Raw genomic sequence first — 20217 nt, forward strand, 5'->3', positions numbered from 1 at the left:
CCCCTACATCCCCCTGAACCCCTTCTCTGGCACTGGGACCCCCCTGCAGCCCATTTCCCGGCCATCCCACCTCTCCCAACTCCCAGATACCCCCTTTTCCTTGATTCTGGGACCCTCTGGACCCTCATTCTTGGCCATCTCACATCTCTCCACCCGTGACCCCATTTCCTCAACCCTGGGGACCTCTGGGCCCCTTTTCCCTGTCAGAGGGACCCCCTGGATCCCCCCATTCCACCTCTCCCAATCCTTGTATCCCCCTTTTCCCTGACACTGGAACTTCAATCCTGTGCAGTGGGACCCCTGGCACCCCCTCCCCAGCACTGACACCCCCTGCACCAATTTCCCTGGGATCCCCAAACCCCTTCCCAGCTCTCCCAGCTCTCCCAGTTCCCCCTTTCCTTTACCCATGGCCCCCCTGGTCCCCCCAAATCTCCGTGTCCCCCCAGTTCTCCACTCCATGCGTTACCTGAAGGTGGCAGTTACAGAGCCCAGCCCGGGGATCCCTCAATACATGTCCCTGGGATACGTGGATGGGATCCCCATCACACGCTATGACAGCGAGTGGCGCCGGACGGAGCCGCAGACGCCGTGGATGGCGACTGGACTTGAGCCAGAATATTGGGATGGAGAGACCCAGACTGGCGAGAGGAACCAACTTGTGGCTGCTGCTGACCTGGAGACAGTGGGGGCCCGGTACAACTGGAGTGGGGGTGAGTGCGGGGAACCAGGGAATGGGGGAATGTGTGGGACTGGGATGGGATGTGTGGGGCTGGGATGGGGATCCAGGGCACTCCAAGGGGCTGGGATGGGATCTGTGGGTCTCCGTTGGACTCTGGGGCTCCATAGGGCTGGAATGGGGCTCTGTGGGCCTGGGACACAATTCCAGGGATCTCTGTGGGTCTGGTCCCACTCCCCAGGTCTCCATACATGGCAGCGGCTTTCTGGCTGTGACCTCCTGTCCGACGGGAGTGTTCGCAGAACCCTTCGGTACGGCTACGACGGGCAGGATTTCCTCTCCTTTTCCCTGGAGAGCGGGACCTTCGTGGCAGCTGATGGAGCTGCCCAGATCACCCAGAGGAAATGGAAATCCGAAGGATACGAGGCTCTTCAGCACGACTTGGGACTGAGATGTGCGGAATGGCTCCAGAAATATGTTGGATACGGGCAGGAGGCACTGGAGCACAAAGGTGAGGGAGACAGAATTCCTATGGGAATGTGGATTTGGGAATGTGGGATTTGGGAGGGTGGAACTGAGGAACACAGGCACTCCCATGGGAATTTCGTGGATGAATCTGAGTCATCCAACTCCAGTGGGAATTCCATGCATGGATCCCACTGTTGTCCCATTCCAGTGGGAATTCTGTGGGTGGATCTCACCCCAATTCCATTCCCATGGGAGTCCCATGGGTGGATCTCACTGTTGTCCTATTCCAATGGGAATTCTATGGATGCATCTTATTCCAGATCCCCGTGATGTCCATGTGTCTGGGAAAGAGGAACATGGGAATTCTCATGGGAATTGCATGGATGAATCTTAGTCATCCAACTCCCATGGGAATTCCATGCATGGGTTGTCCCATTCCAATGGGAATTCTGTGGATGGATCTCACTACTGTCCCAGTCCCATGGGAATTCCATATTCCAGAGCCCCCTGATGTCCACGTGTCTGGGAAAGAGGAACACGGGATCCTGACGTTGTCCTGCCACGCGTACGGATTCTACCCCGGGATCATCGGGATCAACTGGATGAAGGGGGATGAAATCCGGGATCAGGAGACGGAGTGGGGCGGGATCGTTCCCAACAGCGACGGCACCTTCCACAGCTGGGCCAGGATCGAGGCGCTGCCGGGGGAGCGGGAGCAGTACCGGTGCCGGGTGGAGCACGCCGGAATGCCGGAGCCCGGGATCTTCGCCTGGGGTGAGCCTGGGAACGGGCAATGTGGCAACTGGGCATGTGGGAATGAGGAATTTGGCAGTGTGGGGCACTGGGATGGGGGTCACCCTCCCCCTGCTCACCCTCCTGCCCTTCCCAGAGCCAGAATCCATCTGGAATTCCACCCCGGTGTTGGTCGCTGTGTCCGTCATCGCTGCCATCATCGTCATCATCGGCCTCGTCGCAGTCGGTGTCTGGAAGCTCCGAGCCGGTAACTCACGGGATGGGGGTCAGGAAGGGGCCCGGATCCGCCCAGCAGCATTCCAGGGATCCTGTGCCACGGGTGCTGATCCCGCTTTCTTTCCATAGGGAAGAGGGAGGGCAATGGATACGACCCCGCACCCACCAGTGAGTACCAGCAGCGTGTGTGGATCCAGATCCTCCCTGCAGGGATGCCAGGATGGATCCTGGGATTCCAGAGGGGAATGGGGGCATGATGGATGGAGCGGGATTGGAATGCGATTGCAGCTCAGTGCAGGATTGCAGAGTGGGATCAGGTGGAATTGTGGGTTGGGATCAGGGCTGGATTCTGGAGTGGGATTGGGGTGGGATGGATGGAGCAGGATCAGGAGGGAATTCGGAGCAGTTGCTGCTCTCCATGGGCTCCCCAGCCAGATCCATCCCCTGGGATGGGAACAGGGACATGGGGACTCCTTTCCCCTCTCTCATCCCGGCAGAAATCACGGCCTAAGTGATCATGCAGCTGGATCCGCCCCTTCCCTCTCCCTGCGGAAAGGCAGGAGCTGCTGGCAGAGCTCATCCCGCTGCTCCCACCCAACCCGGCCCCCTGCGGCTCTTCCCAGTGGAGCAACTTCCTGCTTTTCCATGTGTGAAACCCAGGAGCACAATTATTACTGAGGCTTTAATTGTGGTGTGAAAATCTGCTGCTTTGGGCAATAAATCCTGGTTCCCTCCTCTGGCATCCATCACTTCCTCTCTGGGAACCAGGAATGGGAATGGGGACAGGGATGGGAACCTCAGGAATGGGAATGGGGTCGGGGGCCTGGGGATGGCGACACTGGGGACAGGGATGGGGACACTGGGAGCAGGTTGGAGACACCAGTAGTTGGGAATGGGGACAGGGATGGGGTGACTGGGGGCAGGTTGGAGACATCAGGAACTGGGAATGGGGACATCAGGACTAGGATGGGAACACCAGGAATGGGAATGGGGACAGGGATGGAGACACCAGGAGTGGAGGCTGTTCAGAAGGGCCCAGCAAGAAAGGAGGGGATGTGATCCTGGGTCAGGGCAACCCCTGGGATCAGTCCAGGATGGGCATGAAGGGATTGGGAGCAGCCCTGGGAGAAGGACTTGGGGGTGTTGATGGGTGAGGGCTGGACATGCCCCATCCCAGAACCCCCCTGTGTCCTGGACTGATCCCACAGCAGGGAGGGGGGAATTCTGCCCCCTCAGGTGAGACCCCACCTGCAGAGCTGCCTCCAGCTCCGGGATCCAACAGCAGGAGGACGTGGAGCTGCTGGAGCGAGTCCAGAGGAGGCCCTGGAGCTGCTCCTGGAGCTGGAGCCCCTCTGCTCTGGAGCCAGGCTGGGACAGATGGGGGGGCTCACCTGGAGAAGGGAAGGCTCCAGGGAGACCTTGGAGCCCCTTCCAGAGCCTAAAGGGGCTCCAGGAGAGCTGGAGAGGGACTGGGGACAAGGGATGGAGGGACAGGACAAGGGATGGTGGTTTCAAACTCAAAGAAGGTGGATTCAGACTGGATAGGAGGGAGAAGTTTTTATGACGACGGTGAAACATGGCCCAGGTTGCCCAGAGAAGCTGTGGCTGCCCCATCCCTGGAATCATTGCAGGCCAGGTTGGATGGGGTTCAGAGCAGCCTGATCCCTGTGAGGGTGTCCCTGCTCAGTGCAGGGGGTTGGACTCCATGGGCTTTAAAAGTCCCTTCCAACCCAAACCATGCTGGGATTCACTGATTCCCTGAGATGTTGACATTTCCTTTCCAATGGGGAATGAATTTCTCTTTGTTCTCCTCCCTGAGTTTATTTGCAAAGAAGGGATCTCATCTCTGGGTCAAACTGCTGACTGACTCCCCAGTCTCCAGGTTTCTGCACCTGTAATTTCATTTGTCTCTCCAGGAGTTGGTTTAATATAAAGGTCAGTCCCTTGCTCAAGGCCACGACCACAGGAAGCCCCTTCTTTGGGAATGTCTGGGAATCAGGTTTGGGGAATCCCTAGCCCTGGGCCCAGGCAGTGTCACAGAGGGGAATCTGTGGGTCAGCACTTTGCATTTCACTCACTGTAAACACTTGGATTTAGGAAAACTCAGAGTAAATATTGGCTTTGACTTTCCATTGGTCAATACTTAACTGATTCTGTCAATAAAACCTGTTCCAGCTGCTGAGCTGAGAAAGGAAAGGTGGCCTTTGGGACTGCCACTGAAAACCAGGAAATAAACTCTGAACAGTTTGTGGGGTTGGAAAGCTGACATTAGTCAACTCTAATTACTTGAATCACTGTTAAGGTGCATGGGGGTAACTCCAAAAAACATGCACAGTTACCAAAACTTTGAACTCTTTATATGTTTCAGTGAAGAAAGGAATTAGTGTTCATTGGCTACAAGCTATGTGGTTCTCTTCATTAATTAGTGTTCTATCCTTTGTTGGTTATTGATCTCTCACTTCTCTTGATGGTTGGTGCACATTTTTCAGTCCCTTTTATTCCCTTTTCCCCAGACAGGACATCTCTGGTTCCTGTGATGTGTCCTGGTGGTTTATAAATCCTGCATTCTCCTTGTCCAGCCCTAAACAATGAATTTTTTTCCTATTCTGGGACCACTGAAGAATGTCAGGCCCCAAACTTTTAGTTTGTTTTTCTAACAAATACATGGACACCCCCAGAGCTTGCCCCTCATTCGTTATCTCTTCCACGGATTAAACCCCTGGCAACGATTCCCCCAGAGCTGCACAGGGTCCTTTTTAAGGAAATAGGGCTGGTTTGGGGACAGTTCCCTCGGGAGGGGAACCTCCTTCCCAGGCTGTGTGGGGACCACACTCTGCCTCAGGGTGTGGTGTCTCCTCTGGCTGGTGCTGCCCCTGGTTGGAATCTGTTGTCAGTTCTATCCACTGCTCCCACCCACGCTGTCTCTCTTCCCGATGGATCAACTTCCTGCTTTTTCATGTTTGAAAGCCAAGGACCACAATTATTCCTGATTCTTTAATTGCTTGGGATGCTCCTTGGAATACTTTTCCAGGAATGTCTTGTTACAGAGCATCAGACTCCTCAACAGAATCCTGCCAAGCAATTATATCCACATAGGAAAGGAAATTATTGGTGATCCTGACCTGGCTTTTGGAGGTCCTGATAAAACAAAGATCTTCAACTGAAGACTTTATTAAAGTAGCTGAATGGTCAAACTAAGAAGTGTCTCAACCTGCAGACAGTCATTCCTTCAGAGCAGATATGCAGGTGCTTGGGAATGTTATTCCCTCCTGTCAGCTTCCCACACAGCTGTGGGCACACTTTGTCCAGGCAGCTCACGAAATGCAGAGTTTCCTTCCAACCTGAAGGGAGGTTTTGCTCTCCAACATCTCTCCCAGGTGGCACTGGGTGATCGCAGGCTGGTTCTCCTGGCTCTGCCTCTCTCCTGCTCTCCTTGGAAAGCACCACGGCCGGAAGGATCCAGATGTTGATCCTGATATCCGAGACAATCAATAAAATACCATTAAAAAGGCATAAAATGTGGGGAATCGATCAATGAAATGCCAGGTCTGTCCTAAAAGAGACACAAATACAGAAGAGCCACCCCGGGACGGGCAGGCTGGGAACACAAAGTGGAGACTGAAGTGAATGCGAGAGGGATCGGCCCTGGGGGGAGCCCACCGTCTCCTGGCACTGAAGAGCTGCCCCAGGACGGGCCCTGGGGGGAGCCCACCGTCTCCTGGCACTGAAGAGCTGCCCCAGGATGGGCCCTGGGGGGTGTCGCCAGGGAAGGGAGCGAGATCGGAACAGAATAAAATGCAGAGAATAAACCAAAGTAGAGTAAAAAAGCTGCCCCAGGGGAGCCTCCGCTGCCCTGTATGTAAAAGAGCTGCCCCGAGGGACGAGCGAGGAGTGGCGGCCGGGAAATGGTGACCCTGGCTGCGGCGAGGGAAGCGTGAATGGAATCAAATAGAGGAGAGAATTAAATACACTAAAGAAGCCACCCCAAGTCAATGAAAGAGCTGCACCAAGGGACCCACTGTCGGGTGTCGTCAAAGGGATGCACCGAGGGCAGGGCGAGGTGGGAATAGAATTAACTACAGAGAATAAAAGAAAGAGAATAAAAAGCCTCTCCAAGAGGGTCCCGCCACCCAGTATCAAGAAGAGTCGCACCGAGGGACCGGTGGGGCAGCACTGGGCAGGCCGGACGATGTTCAGTGTCCCTGAAAAAGCTGCATCATGGGGTGGCTACAAAAGGGCGACAGCGAGGGATGGGAGGTGTGAAGGGAATAAAATACAGAGAATAAAATACAATACAAGAACCTCACCGGGGGGTCATCGCCGCTCCGTGTCACTGAAAGAGTTGCAGGGCAGGACCTGCCAGGTGTAAATAGAATGAAATATAGAGAATAAAATAAATGGAATAAAATACCTGTGTCGAGGGGTTTCCATCACCTGGTACCTAAAAGAGCTGCACCGAGGGAGCACCGGGGCGGCCCCGGGGGCTGTGAGGGAGCGATGAACGGCTCCAAGGGGACTCTGCTGCCCCGTCCACTGAAAGTGCGGCCCCGGGGGATGGGTGGGGATCGAATAAAGTACAGAGAATATAGTAAAATAAATAGAATAAAAAGCTGCAAACCCGTGTCACTGAAAGAGTGGCCCCGAGGGACGGGCGGGTGTCAGAGAGTCTCCAACACAAAGCTGGTCCATTTTCCCTCCTCGGCAGAGCCAGCCTGCCTGGGTACCAGCAGCTCAACCCACCGACACCCTGCAAAGCTCTACCCGGAGCCAAGCTGGCCACAGAGTGCCCACCGGGGGGTGTTTAAGGCAGTGCCCAGCGTTGCCCGAGGGTCCGGTCCAGTGCAGGCGGTGTTGTCCAGGGTCCCGTGCTGGCTGCGGGCCCCACTGCTCACTCTGTCCTGCTCGTGTCCCACCTGCCTGCGTCTGCTGGTTGTCTCAGATCCAGTCTGCTCACCCCCTGCTTCCTTCCAGCGACCCTTCCCTGACTGCCTGAGGCTGGCTACACCCGCTTCTCTCACTGGTGCTGGGAACTTTCGACATTTTCCTTTTTCAGCCTTTTCTTTCCCTTCTCTCTCTCTCTCTGCTCCCGCTTTTCCCCTTTTACTTGTTGTTACCAATAAAGCAAATTGTCTGTTTGAGACCTAACACCTGGAGTTTTGTGCCTTAATCTCGCCCTCGAAGCCATCCTCTAAAGAACTCCGTGGCAGCCCCAGACCGGACTGGAACAGCGGGCGCGGCCCGGCCCGACCCCTCCACCCGCGCCAGGAGCGGCGACCCCGCGGGCCCGGCCGGGGCCGAGCGGCGGCAGCCGGAGCAGGGGCAGCGGCTGCAGCGGCGGAGACGAGCGGGGTGTTCCCAACCGGGCCCGCTCCGCCCTCGGGCCCCGGGGGGAGATCGGGGATTGTTCTCAACCGGGTCCACCCCACGGACCCCCCAGAACCCCCCACCCCCGGGGCTGCAGCGCCCCCAACGGCCTCAGCCAATCAGAAAGCTCCCACGCAGCTCTGGCCAATGAAAGCGCGCTACGCTGATGACTCATCAGTTGCCGGGAAGACGCGACGAAAAACTGGCCCCGAACTTTGCCCTCAGCCAATCAGAGCGCGGCCAAAACAGCCCCAAAACGGCCCCGCCCGGCTGGTTTTGGGGCATCAGCACCTGCCCGGCTCTGGGGATGGAGCGTGTGTGGGGAACTGGGGCCGTACTGGTGGTACTGGTGGTGCTGGGAGCCCCCCCGGCTGCGGGCGAGGAGCTCTCGGGTGAGCGGGGGGGCGGGAAGGGGAAAAGAGGAGAGAAAAGAGGGAGTGGGAAGCCATAAAGTGAGTGCGAGGGGGGTTGGAATCCCCGGAATTAGTGGGAGGGGGATGGGAGCCCCAAAGTGAACGCGGGAGGGTCTGAGGATTGGGGGGACGGTGGGAAAGAGGTGGAAGAGCGGGGAAAAGGGGGGTGGGAGAACAGGAAGAGGGGTGCCATGGGGGTCCCGCGGTGTCCCCCACCACTGGAGCCCTGCAGCGGTTCCCTGGGGCTCTGGGGGTGGGGTCGGATCCGCACATGGGGATCCCCAACCCTCCTGTCCATCCCTGGGGGCTGATGGGGAGGGTTCCTCCCCAGCCAAGAGCCGGTGCTATGGTGGCCGTGGGGCAGAGGGGGGTGGGAAAGGGGGGTCCGGGGTGACCCTCTGAGCTTCCGACCTGCTGTGGGGGGATGGGGGATAATGGGGGGGGGAATAGGGTACCCCTGACCCATGTCCTCCAAACACCCTCCAGGGGTGTTTCAGGAGATGGTAAAGTTCGAGTGTCACTTCATCAATGGCACCGAGCGGGTGAGGTTCGTGCAGAGGTACATCTACAACCGGCAGCAGTACTACCACTTCGACAGCGATGTGGGGGTCTATGTGGGGAACACCCCGTTTGGGGAGATCCAGGCCAGGTACTGGAACAGCCAACAGGAAGGGCTGGAGCACCAACGGTCTGCGGTGGACATCTACTGCCGGCACAACTACAAGGTGTTCACCCCGTTCAGCGTGGAGAGGAGAGGTGAGCGAGGGGCAGAGCGGGTCCACTCGGAAATTTCCCTGCCTCGGGAATGACCCTGGAGCCCCTCAAACCCTCCCTGGGAATCACCCCAGACCCCTCAGCCCTCCCTGTGCTTATCCCAGTGCCCCCCAGTCCATCCCAGCCTCTTCCTATACCCCCCGAGTCCATCCCAGTCTCTCCCAGTGCCCCCCATTCCATTGGAATCCATCCCATTCCTTTCCAGTGTCCCTAGTCCATCCCAGTCTCTCCCAGTGCCCCCCCGCGTCTCCGCCCCGCTGGGGCCACCGCTCTCCCTCCCCTCAGCCAATCAGAGCGCATCTCTTTGATGACTCATCCGTTGCCGGGCAGATCCTCTCCAGGATTCAGCCTCCCAGTCCCGCTCGGTCCCTTCCCAGTCCATCCCAGTCCCTCCCAGTCCTTCCCAGTCATTCCCAGTCCCTCCCAGTCCTTCAGAGATTCTCTGATTTCACTCCCAGACCCTCTCAGTCCATTCCCAGTGGTTCTCAGTTCACTCCCACATCTCCCAACTCTGTCCGCAGTAACCCCCTCAGCCCATCCCCTTCTACCCCAGTCCATTCCCAGTCCTCCCCCAGTACCATCCCAGTCCCTCCCAGTGCAACCCAAACCCCTTCCAATGTCCTAAAAGCCCTCTCCCCTCTCTCCCAGTGCCCCCCAGCTCAGCCCAGTGTCTCCCCGTCTCTCCCAGTGCCCCCCAGCGTGTCCATCTCGCTGGTGCCGTTGAGCTCCCAGTCCAGCCCCAGCCCCTGCTCTGCTCCGTGATGGATTTCTGCCCTGCCCGGTGCAGGTGAGGTGGTTCCAGGATGGGCAGGAGCTGCCGGAGCACGTGGTGGCCACCGACGTGGTCCCCAATGGGGACTGGACCTACCAGGTGCTGGTGATGCTGGAAATCCCCCCCTGGCGCGGGGTCACCTACACCTGCCAGGTGGAGCACGTCAGCCTGGAGCACCCCTCAGCCGGCACTGGGGTACGGCCCGGCCCCCTCAGCATGGGGGGGACACTGGCAGGGGGGTCGGGGGTCTGGGGGAGCACTGGGGACACTGGGAGGCACTTTGGGGGGCAATGGAAAAGTTAAGGAGGAGGTTGGGGTGTCCTGGGAGGGCTGAGAGGGGCTGTGGGGAGTTGTGGGGGAGACTGGGAGGGAGTTTGGGGGAGCCTGGGTGGGATGGGAGGGAGGTTGGGGTGGGCTTGGGGTGACTGGGAGGGGGTTGGGGAAGTGCTGTGGGAGCTGGGAAGGGACTGGGAGAGGTTCAGGGGTGTCCTGGGGGTGATGGGAGGGGGGTGGAGGGTCCTACACGTCTGTCCTTGAACAGGCAGCAATCACGATCATTGAGGCCATGCTGCTGAGAACACAGCTGTGCTGGGCAGGGCATGTCTCCAGGATGCAGGACTACCGCCTCCCTAAGATTGTGCTCTATGGGGAACTTGCCACTGGCTGCCTCAAGAGAGGAGCCCCAAAGAGGAGGTACAAGGACTGCCTGAAACAATCCCTCATCCTTGGCCATATTGATCACCTCCATTGGTCTACCCTGGCCTCCAATCGGGAGGCCTGGAGACACACCATCTATAACGCTGCTGCTGCTTTTGAGAACACACGCAGGATCACTCTTGAGGAGAAAAGACAACGCAGAAAGAATCGCGTCTCGTCGATATCACCTGGGGAGTCTTTCTGCTGTGCCTTCAGCAACCAGACTTGTCTATCTCACATTGGCCTTTTTAGCCATCAGCGTGCTTGTAGCAAGCGTGGGTAGAGCCCTTCTCAAATCTTCGTTCGCGAAGCCTAACCATGATAATGGTAATGGTTTTGCCCACCAGCCAGCCTCTGGGGCTGAGGATGATTTTGTCCAGGTGGATTTCCATAGAGAAAGGCAATTAAAAGTTTTAGTAATGCCTCTGCCGATGACATTTTTAAGAAAACGGAAGAGAAGCTTGTGGTACAGTTGAATTTTGGAGCCATGTAGGGAGTGGTGTCAGGCCCCAGGTGGGGGCCAGGCCTCCCTCCTCCTTCGGCCCTGGACCGGGGGCAGGTTTGGCACTGCAGCCCCCCTTCTCTCCCGTAGGAGAGTAGAGAAAAAATAAGTTTAGAGAAGAACCTGGACAAGATGTGCTTCAAAAGGAGTTCCAGAGAGATAGCACAACTTTCAAGGCCAAAGATGGCAACAGTAGGAGAGAGAAGAGAAGTTTGAAGGGGGTGCTTCTTTTTCTGCCTCTCTCTCTCTCTCTCTCTCTCCCTTCAGCAGGGAAAAGACTGAAAAATAAACCCTGCCCTTGTGGAAGATTATTGTGGTGAAGAGACCCCAGCAGTTTTTAGAGGAGCTTACATTGAAGTAAGTGAGCTCGGATGCCCGAGGAAGCTGAGACTTCATGAGAAGGCTTGAAATGAAACCGAATCCTGCTGAAGGCTTGCAGGCCATGGAGAGACTTACGCTGGAGCAGAACAGCTCGGGTAAGATGTTGGGATCCAAGTGAGGGATCCCATGCTGGTGCTGGAGATTTGTGACCCTGAGAGACATCAGAGAATAGAAGAACTGTTGTCTGAGAAATGGACTCACGTCAGAGAAGTCTATTAAGGGACCCCACAGGAAACAGGGGTGGACTCAAAAGCCATTATCCCCTGTGACTCTGTGGTGAAGATCCATGGTAGGCAAGTGTCCCCTTGCAGTCCATGGAAGACCCTGCAGGGCCTGGGTAACCCCCCAGCCTCCGATCGTAGCCCAGGAGGGGGACAGGCCCAGCCCTGAGGCCGACATGGAAGAGAGAGAGATAGAGAAAGTGTTCCAGCTGTAATGAATCCGAGTTTTTGTCCTAGAGATAACAGAAGAAGAGCTTTAGAGTGCTGCAAAGTTATTTTAAAGACCTGGAGCTCTGGAAATGGAGAATGAGACTGCTCCTCCTCCTTGAACTGATACAAAGGGGGGAGGGGTATTTCTGTAAATACATAGTACTTTTACCTAATTAGAATTATTGTAGATGTAGTTCTTTAGTTTTATATTAAAGTAATAAATCCTTAGTACTATTCTCCCTAATCTCTTTTGTCTGCATAAACCTTCTCTCAACCTTAAGTAATTGTGTGTGGGGTGTGAAAGCAAATTGACCTAGGGCAAAACAATGAAATTTTTGGTGGAGAATGTGGGAGAGGCAGTGGTTGGATCAAACCATGACACAGGGCCATTGTGACACTTTGGAACCTCCTGGAATTTAAGGACCATTGTCACAGTGCAAGGCCTTATGGAGCCAAAGGCCCTTGGACACTGGGGCAGCTCACAGAATCCAGGGGCCTTGATGACACTCCAGGGCGTCACAGAACCAAAGGAGTCCCGGGAAGGTGCTGAACCTCATGGAATCAAGGGGGCATTGTGACACTGTGACATTGTGACACTGTGACACTGTGACACTGTGACATTGTGACCCTGCAGGGCCATGGGGAGACAAAGGGCCCATTGGGACCCTGGGCAACCTCCCAGCACCAAGGGCCATTGTGACACTGCAGGGCCTCATGGATTCAAAGGAATGCTGGGACACTCTGGACCTGATGGAATCATTGTGCCCCCCAGGCTGCCCCAAGCTGTCCTGCAGAGCAGGGTCCTGCAGCCCAGGGGCTGTGCCGGGGCAGCAGCTCTGCCACCTGCCAGGGGCAGCCTCAGCCGGGCTGGGGAGCTCCCTCAGGGCTGGGCAGGGGCTGTGGGGGGAAAGAGCAAAGCCTGGCAGGGCAGGGCAGGTTTCTTCCCTGATCAGCTGAGAGTTTCCTGGGGCAGGGCTGCTCACACAACCAGAGGAGCCCAGCACATTTTCCAGGGGATCCTTCAAGGGGAAGGTCCAAGGAGGGATTTCTCTCAAGCTCTCAAGCCACATGCCTGGTGGTTTGAGTTCCAGAGGGACCTCTGAGGAGCTGCACAGAGCTGAGAACACCTTCCTGGCACTGGTGGTGTGTGGGAGGCGGCCCAGCTGGCTCAGGGGGAGGTGCCCTGAGTGCCCAGTGGGCTCTGCCCTGGCCTCTCCCAGCTGGCCCCTCCCTATGCATTCCTTGTTTCTCAGCTTGCCCAGTGCAGAGGGGCAGAGCTGCTGTGCCAGCCCAGGAGATGCTGTTGGGTTGGTGAGATGAGCCACAGGTGTCCTTGGCTACAAGGGGGGTGCTGAGCCCTTGAGACAGGCTGAGACACTGAGGGGTGTGGGATGGATCCCTCTGCTCTCAGCAGTGTCTGGGGTCTTTTCACACAAAACTGGGAGTGTGATCAATCTCCATCTCAGGAAGGAGCAAACCCAGGGCAGTTGGGAACAAGAGAGAGGGACAGAGCAGCTCCCCTAACTCTGCACTAAGCCCCAGACAATCCTCCTGCCTGGCAGGACCTGCTCTGTTCTCCCTGAGTGCATCAGAAGTGCTGAGGGGTTCTGACATCCAGGAACACTCCTCAGGAGAGATGAGGGGAGTCTGAAAAATAAACAAACCCAAACTTCTGGAACTGCCTTCTGCTCTCTTGGTTCTTCTGGGAGTGCAGATGCTGACAAGCACTTTTGCACTGGGACCAGTTTCATCTGACAGAGCTGAACACCAGGACAGGCTCCTGTCCCCACCATGCCCATGACCCCAGGAGTGCAGAGCAGGGCTGACCCTTCACAGCCAGTGGGCACAGGGTCTGCTCCTCATGGAAAATGTAGTGAGCCCCAACCAGGGCTCCAGTCATGGAGCTGAAAAAGAGACTCCTAGAGAAGGAAAACCAATGGAGCAGTGAGAGGGGTCTTGGAAAGAGGCTTTGATTTTTCTCAGACTACTCTACCCTAACTTTTAACTGTCCTTTCCTCATTCAACAGGTCTCCATGTCCAGAGGCAAGAAATGTCCAATAGCAGTTCCATGACCCAGTTCCTGCTCCTGGCATTGGCAGACAGGCGGGAGCTGCAGCTGCTGCACTTCTGGCTCTTCCTGGGCATCTCCCTGGCTGCCCTCCTGGGCAACGGCCTCATCCTCAGCGCCGTAGCCTGCGACCAGCACCTGCACACCCCCAGGGACTTCTTCCTGCTGCACCTCTCCCTCACAGACCTGGGCTGCATCTGCACCACTGTGCCCAAAGCCATGCACAACTCCCTCTGGGGCACCACAACCATCTCCTATACAGGATGTGCTGCTCAGGTTTTTTGATTTGTCTTTTTCATGTCAGCAGAGTTTTATCTCCTGACCATCATGTGCTACGACCGCTACGTTGCCATCTGCAAACCCCTGCACTACGGGACCCTCCTGGGCAGCAGAGCTTGTGCCCACATGGCAGCAGCTGCCTGGGCCTCTGGGTTTCTCAATGCTCTGCTGCACACAGCCAATACATTTTCCCTGCCCCTGTGCCAGGGCAATGCCCTGGGCCAGTTCTTCTGTGGAATCCCTCAGATCCTCAAGCTCTCCTGCTCACACTCCAGCATCAGGGAACTGGGACTTCTCTTCTTTTCCATCTCTTTAGCATTTGTCTTTTTCATTTTCATTGTTTTCTCCTATGTGCAGATCTTCAGGGCTGTGCTGAGGATCCCCTCAGAGCAGGGACGGCACAAAGCCTTTTCCACATGCCTCCCTCACCTGGTTGTGGTCTCCCTGTTTATCAGCACTGTTGTGTTTTCCTACCTGAAGCCCCCCTCCATCTCCTCCCTATCCGTGGACCTGGTGTTTTCTGTTCTATATTCGGTGGTCCCTCCAATATTAAACCCTCTCATCTACAGCCTGAGGAACCGGGAGCTCAAGGATGCCATAAGGAAAATGATGACTAGATGCTTTTCAGGAGCCTTAAAGTGCCTGTTTTCTGGTGTGTAGCATTCAGAAGGGGACTCTGTAATGGCCCAGCCTTCCTGCTCAGCTTTTTCATGGAGGTCATAGAGATCTTCTTGCAGTAATTTTCTCTGCAATTTAATATTATTATGCATCTGCCGTCTAACTAATTTTGAATTTGACCCAGAGATGAATAAATGATGAATTGTACTCTCTAAGTATTTAAACAAAATAAAGCACCCTGCAGTGCCTTCTTTGTCCAAGACGCACTACAGGACAGGGAGTATTTGCGAAAGGCAAGGGGACAAGAATCCCAGAACAGCAGCACTGCCAGGGAGCAGCAGAGCTTGGGCTTTGCAGAGCTGCTCTTTCCACTTCCACACTGTCCTCCTGAGCCCCTTTCTGGCTGGAAGGTCTTAGTGCTCTCTGAGCACAGTCCTGGGGGGTGGGAGCCCTTTGAGCACAGGCAGGGACAGGCACTGGGAACTTGTGAAACAGAGCTGGCCTTTGGCTCCAGAATGCCCTGGAGTGTCACAGTGGTCCCTTGAGGCCATGAGGTGTCCTCGGTGTCACAATGGCCTCTTGATTCCGTGAGGTTGTACAGTGTCATCAAAAAGATGAACCCACCCAGATGAAAGTTTTGGGAGCGATCAGGAGGAACTGGGACAAAAAAGATTGGATATTTGGGGAAGGAAAAAGGGGCTTGGCCAACAGAGAGGAAAGATTTTGATGAGGTAAAAGCAGGTTCAGGAAATGCTGAGGGTGGTGAAACACTGACTGTGCAAACATTCCTGATGGACCTTCATGCACTTGGTAACCTCAAGGCCTAACACTCCCCAAAAGTGCTGCCCCTCCCATTGACAGGAATCCACTGCTCTCATTCCATGCCAGAAAAAGCCCAAACCCAGAACTCCAGACTCTTATTTGTACTCCAGTGCCCACCCCAATCCCAAACCTGCATTACCAGTATGAAAAGCCAAGCTTTAATCCTGACCCAGCCCAAAACGCTCTTCCTCTAATCATGAACCAGACTCTATTTTTAAACTCAGTGTTACCCAAAAGTGCTACCCCTCCCATTGAAAGGAATCCACTGCTCTATTTCCAAGAGAGAAAAAGCCCAAACTCAGAATTCCAGACTCTTATTTGTCCTCCAATGCCCACCCCAATCCCAAATGTGCATTGTCAGTATGAGAAGCCAAGTTTTAATCCTGATCCAATCCAAAACCCTCTTCCCCTCATCATGAACCAGACCCTGCCAGCAGAACAACAAACCTCCCAAAGTTCTGCCCAATCCCCACCCTGAGCTCTAAAGCCCAAGACCTGACCATGAAGCACCCCCACAGCCCTTGGGAGCAGGGCAAGGACCTGCAGGGCCCAGAGCAGGCCCAAGGGGTTGGCAGAGCAATGGGAGGTGACCTGGATCTGCTCAGCTCTGCAGGGACCCCCAGCAGAAGGGCCTGGGCTCTCTCAGGGATGTCCTGTGGCACAGGGGCTCAGCATCCAAGCCAAGAAGGCCAAGTGCACATGGCAGCAGCCAGAGCTGGGGGACAGCAGAGCCATCAGGGAGGGCCCAGAAATGCTGCTGGGAGGGGGGTGGGAAAGCAGGAGGGGTGTGTGCAGCCTGCAAGGCCAGAGGAGCAGCAGGGCCAGGGGAGCACAGCCTGCAGCAGAGATGGCCAAGGGCTCTGGCAGGGCTGCAAGGCCCAAAGGCACCCAGGCCTTTGTGCCCTTGGCTCTGGCAGCTGCCTCTGCCACTCAGGCCACCATAAGCAACTTTTCTGGCAGTTTCTGCCCTTGGGTTCTGCCTCGCCCCTCCCTGAGCAGCCTGGCAGGGCTTGCACAGTTTTGGGCCTTTGTTGTTGCTCCCCCTCCCATCCCACTGCCCCCCAAACAGCCCTGAGCCCCCCGGCAGGGACAGGATCTGCTGGGCCAGGGCCTGGGGCTCAGCCTTGGCCTTTGTGCTCCCCAAAACCAAGGCAGGCTTTGCTCAGCATTGCAGGGGCCTGCCCAGAGCCTTTGTCTGCCTGCACTCCTGGCCTGCAAGGATCTGCTCGAAGGAGTCCCTGGGGAGGCTTTGTCAGTGCCTGCCCTCAGTGGGGCCCAGCAATGCTTCAAGGGACTGGAAGTTTGCCTTCTGACTTCTTGAGCAGCTACTTCAATCTTCTCTCAGTACCTCAGGATGATAGACTAATCTCCAAACACACTGTGGGACTCATTAAGAAAAAAAAAATTGGTTTTCTTTTTTTTTTTTTAATTGTCTTTATGTCTTCACATCTTCAACAACTAATTGGAGTTTTTTTGTAATTTAGTTAAGGAGGAAAATCTCAAAGAGCAGCTCCCAAAGAATAGCTATTTTTTTATGAAAGGGAGTGATTTACACAGAGCCTTGGGATGCAAGAGGGTCAGGGTGCAATGGGTTTGGATCCAAAGAAAAGGGGGCAAAAGAGATTAGTAGCACTTAATCACTGACCATCTCAACAGTTATCACGGGATTCAATATAATTTGTTACAATTGAACAGTGACTGAATTATAGATTCAAAATAACAACAGTCACAACAGAGTCAATTCACACTGATATCTCAGACCTTTTTGGGTTTTTTTTTAAGTTTTGTATATTTAAGAACTAGTTATGTAATGAATATACTTTAATGTAGCTGTATTATATCCCTTACCCTTAACAGAGTATTTACACACACCCAATCCTACTACCCCATTCCATACCATCCCCCTAAACACCGTTTTTAGTCTTCTTTTCAAGGTAGAATTGTAGAAAAACACCCTAAGGCCTGGACCAGAAGACATCACACAGACACAGTGACCTTCTAGACAGAACTTTTTAGGAACTCCCATGATTGTGTGTTCTGCAAAGAAGATGAAGATGAGGAAGATGGGGTCCCAAAGACACCAAACCCCATTCCTGAAGGGGTGTATCAGGGAGTAGAATGGGGCAGAACTGGCAGTGCATAAACCTGGGATTGGATGGACCTTATTGTAAAATCATAGAACCCCTCTCTGGGGGGGCACGCATGGTATGTGTTCCTCTAGACCTAACAATTCATTAAAGGACCAGGTCTCTTTATCTTATCTCCTACCTAAATTGGCCTGGAGTCTTTTTCTCCATGGTCTCTGAAGGCAACAACACCCACACCCAGGCAGAGATGTGTCGACACATCAAGATCTGTGTGTGTGTAAAGGTCCCTCTCCAATATTCTCCTGGTTGTCAGTGAAACCCTCCCACTCATCCCTTTGTCTTTCCCACCAGACAAGGTTCCAGGAGGCCCTGCAGTGTCCCAGTGGCCCCTTCATTCCACGAGTTCCCACAGTGTCACAGAGACCCCTTTGTGCCACGAGTTTCTGTGCTTTCCATGTTGGGTTGATTAAGGACCTGCACTGTCTCACTGGGCCCTTGATTCCGCCAGGTTTGACAGTGTCACAATGGTCCCTTCAGCTCTAGGAGGCCCTGCAGGGTCACAATGGCCCTTTGATTTCATGGCATTCAGCAGTGCAATAGTGGTCCCTTCATCCCATGAGTTTCCCCAGTGTCCCAATGGACTCCACATGGCCCTGCAGTGTCCCCACAGAGCCTTTGATTCCAGGAGATTGCGCAGGACAAGCCCTGGGAGGTCCCCGTGGAGCCCCTGGACAGCAAAGTGACCTCCTGGCTCTGGAGGAGCCCTGAGAACTTCCCCAGGGGGAAGGGCCGGATCCTGCCCTGGGATGGGGCAACCCCAGCTGGACGGACACACTGGGAATGAGAGGCTGGGAAGCAGTGCTGGGAAAGGACCCTGGGGGTGCTGGTAGGTGCCAGTTGGCCCTGAGTCAGCAGTGCCCTGGCAGCCAGGAGGGCCAAGCCTGTGCTGGGGGCATCAGGGAGGGGATTGTCCCGCTCTGCTCTGCCCTGGGGCAGCCTCACCTGCAAGATTGGGGCAGTTTGGGGGGACACAATGGAAGGGAGAGATTGAGCCATTGGAGAGTGTCCAAAGGAGGGCAATGAAGAAGGTGAAGGGCCTGGAGGGGAAGGCGTGTGAGGACACTGAGGGCACTTGGTGTGTTCAGCTGGAGAAGAGGAGACTGAGGGGAGACCTCACTGCAGTTACAACTTCCTGAGCTGGGGCAGAGGAGGAGCAGGCCCTGAACTCTACTCTGGGGGGACCAGAGACAGGACTGAGGGAATGGCCTGGAATTGTGTCAGGGCAGGGTTAGGTTGGATTTTAGAAAAAGGTTCCTCCCCCAGAGGGTGGTTGGGCACTGAACAGGCTCCCCAGGGCAGTGGGCAGAGCACCAAGGCTGACAGAGCTCAATAAGCTTTTGGATGATCCTCTCAGGCTCCTGGTGGGAACGTTTTGGGATGGTCCTGTGCAGGCCTAAGGACTTCCAATTCAGAATAATCTGTGACTCTGTGATTATCAACCCTGTGTTCAGCACAAATCCAAAACACAGTCCAGCACTGACCATGGGGAAGAAATTTAACTGGACTCCCCCTGAAAGCAGCACACCCATTATGGGCTCTCACAGAAACATCCCACAGTCCATTTGCCACCTGGAACCAGTGACTCTGAATTCCTGCTTCCCCAGCCCAGGGATGGTGTCCTTGTCTGCTCATTCCTCCACACTCTCTTCTCAGTGATGGCATCTTAACCAGACAACCCCCTAGGAATAACTTCCTTCTAAGTCTTCAATTCTTTTGTGGTTTATTAGGCAGATCTCAGAAGTGTATTCAAAGATAATATATTGCATTAAAGAAGCAATGAGAAAATGTTTCATTTTTTATGGACTGCTTACTTTTTCCTTTTTTTACATTGATATCAGCAATCCCCAGTTGATATTTATCCCAGGCACCCCTAATTCAGTCTGAATATATATGAAAATCAAGACATTTTATGTCTGGCAATCCATCAGATTCTATCCTATTGTATTATTTAAACAACGAATAAACATGTCTTTTGTGTGTTCTGCTTGCTTTTTTCCTGTTTTTACGCATTGATATCAGGAATCCCCAGTCAATATTGATCCCAGCTTACCTCTAACTCGGTCTGAATAGATAAGAAAATCAAGACCCTTTGTGTCTTACACTCCATCTAACTTTTCCCTATCCACACCCCACCATTCCCTCATCCAAGCCCTGGGACTCAAAACAGCCTTGGGTAAATCTGAGTTTCCTCCACTAAAGGCTGGGCCTGCAGGTTTCATCTCCTTGGCTCCAACTCCCACCTGCTTGGCTTGGAGAAAGGGCTGCACGAGACAATGGGTTTCTGTGGGTGGGTTTTGGTAGCGGGGGGGCTCCAGGGATGGCTTCTGTTCTAAGCTGCCAGAAGCTTCTCCTGCCCCATGGAACCAATGCTCCAGGACGGACTTGCTGCCATTGGCCAAGCCCGAGCCCATCGGGAGTAACAGGAACAGCTCTGGGATAACAGATTTAGGGCCAGAAGGAATTGCATCCAGGGAAGAGCAGAGTGGGAATGTGGGAACAGCAATGCAGACCCCAAGGGTGGTTCAGAAGGAGGGGCAGGAGGTCCTCCAGGCAATGGAGCTGAGGACCCGCAGACCTTGGGGGAGCATCGGGGTGCAGAGACCCCCCTGCAGCCCCTGGGGGAGCATCGGGGTGCAGAGACCCCCCTGCAGCCCCTGGAGGCTCCCACGCTGGGCTGAGGGGATGCAGGAAGGAGCTCTGTGACCCGGGGCAGGCCCAGGATGGAGCAGGAGTCCTGTGGGGAACTGCAGCCTGTGGGAGGAAGCAGGCTGGAGCAGGTTTATCCTGGGGAGGACTCGTGGCCCATGTGGGGGACCCACGCCGGGTCAGCTCATTCC

The 20217-nt window shown here is 55.0% G+C and overlaps 1 protein-coding gene and 2 pseudogenes across 1 annotated transcript; all 3 read left to right on the forward strand.

The window, feature by feature from the left end:
• Positions 1 to 391: 391 nt before the first annotated feature.
• LOC126653148 (class I histocompatibility antigen, F10 alpha chain-like) lies at positions 392 to 2855 on the forward strand. The gene is made up of 6 exons (XM_050340674.1): positions 392 to 710; positions 918 to 1187; positions 1646 to 1918; positions 2034 to 2144; positions 2243 to 2281; positions 2611 to 2855. The coding sequence occupies exons 1-6, from the start codon at positions 407 to 409 to the stop codon at positions 2622 to 2624; spliced, it is 1011 nt and encodes a 336-aa protein (XP_050196631.1). The 5' UTR covers positions 392 to 406; the 3' UTR covers positions 2625 to 2855.
• A 4929-nt stretch (positions 2856 to 7784) lies between these two features.
• LOC126653150 (class II histocompatibility antigen, B-L beta chain-like) lies at positions 7785 to 11451 on the forward strand (annotated as a pseudogene).
• A 2039-nt stretch (positions 11452 to 13490) lies between these two features.
• LOC126653151 (olfactory receptor 14J1-like) lies at positions 13491 to 14533 on the forward strand (annotated as a pseudogene).
• The last annotated feature ends 5684 nt before the right edge of the window (positions 14534 to 20217 follow it).

This window comes from Myiozetetes cayanensis, unplaced genomic scaffold (genome assembly GCF_022539395.1).
Source record: "Myiozetetes cayanensis isolate MyiCay16 unplaced genomic scaffold, myiCay2020 scf92, whole genome shotgun sequence".
Taxonomy (NCBI): domain Eukaryota; kingdom Metazoa; phylum Chordata; class Aves; order Passeriformes; family Tyrannidae; genus Myiozetetes; species Myiozetetes cayanensis.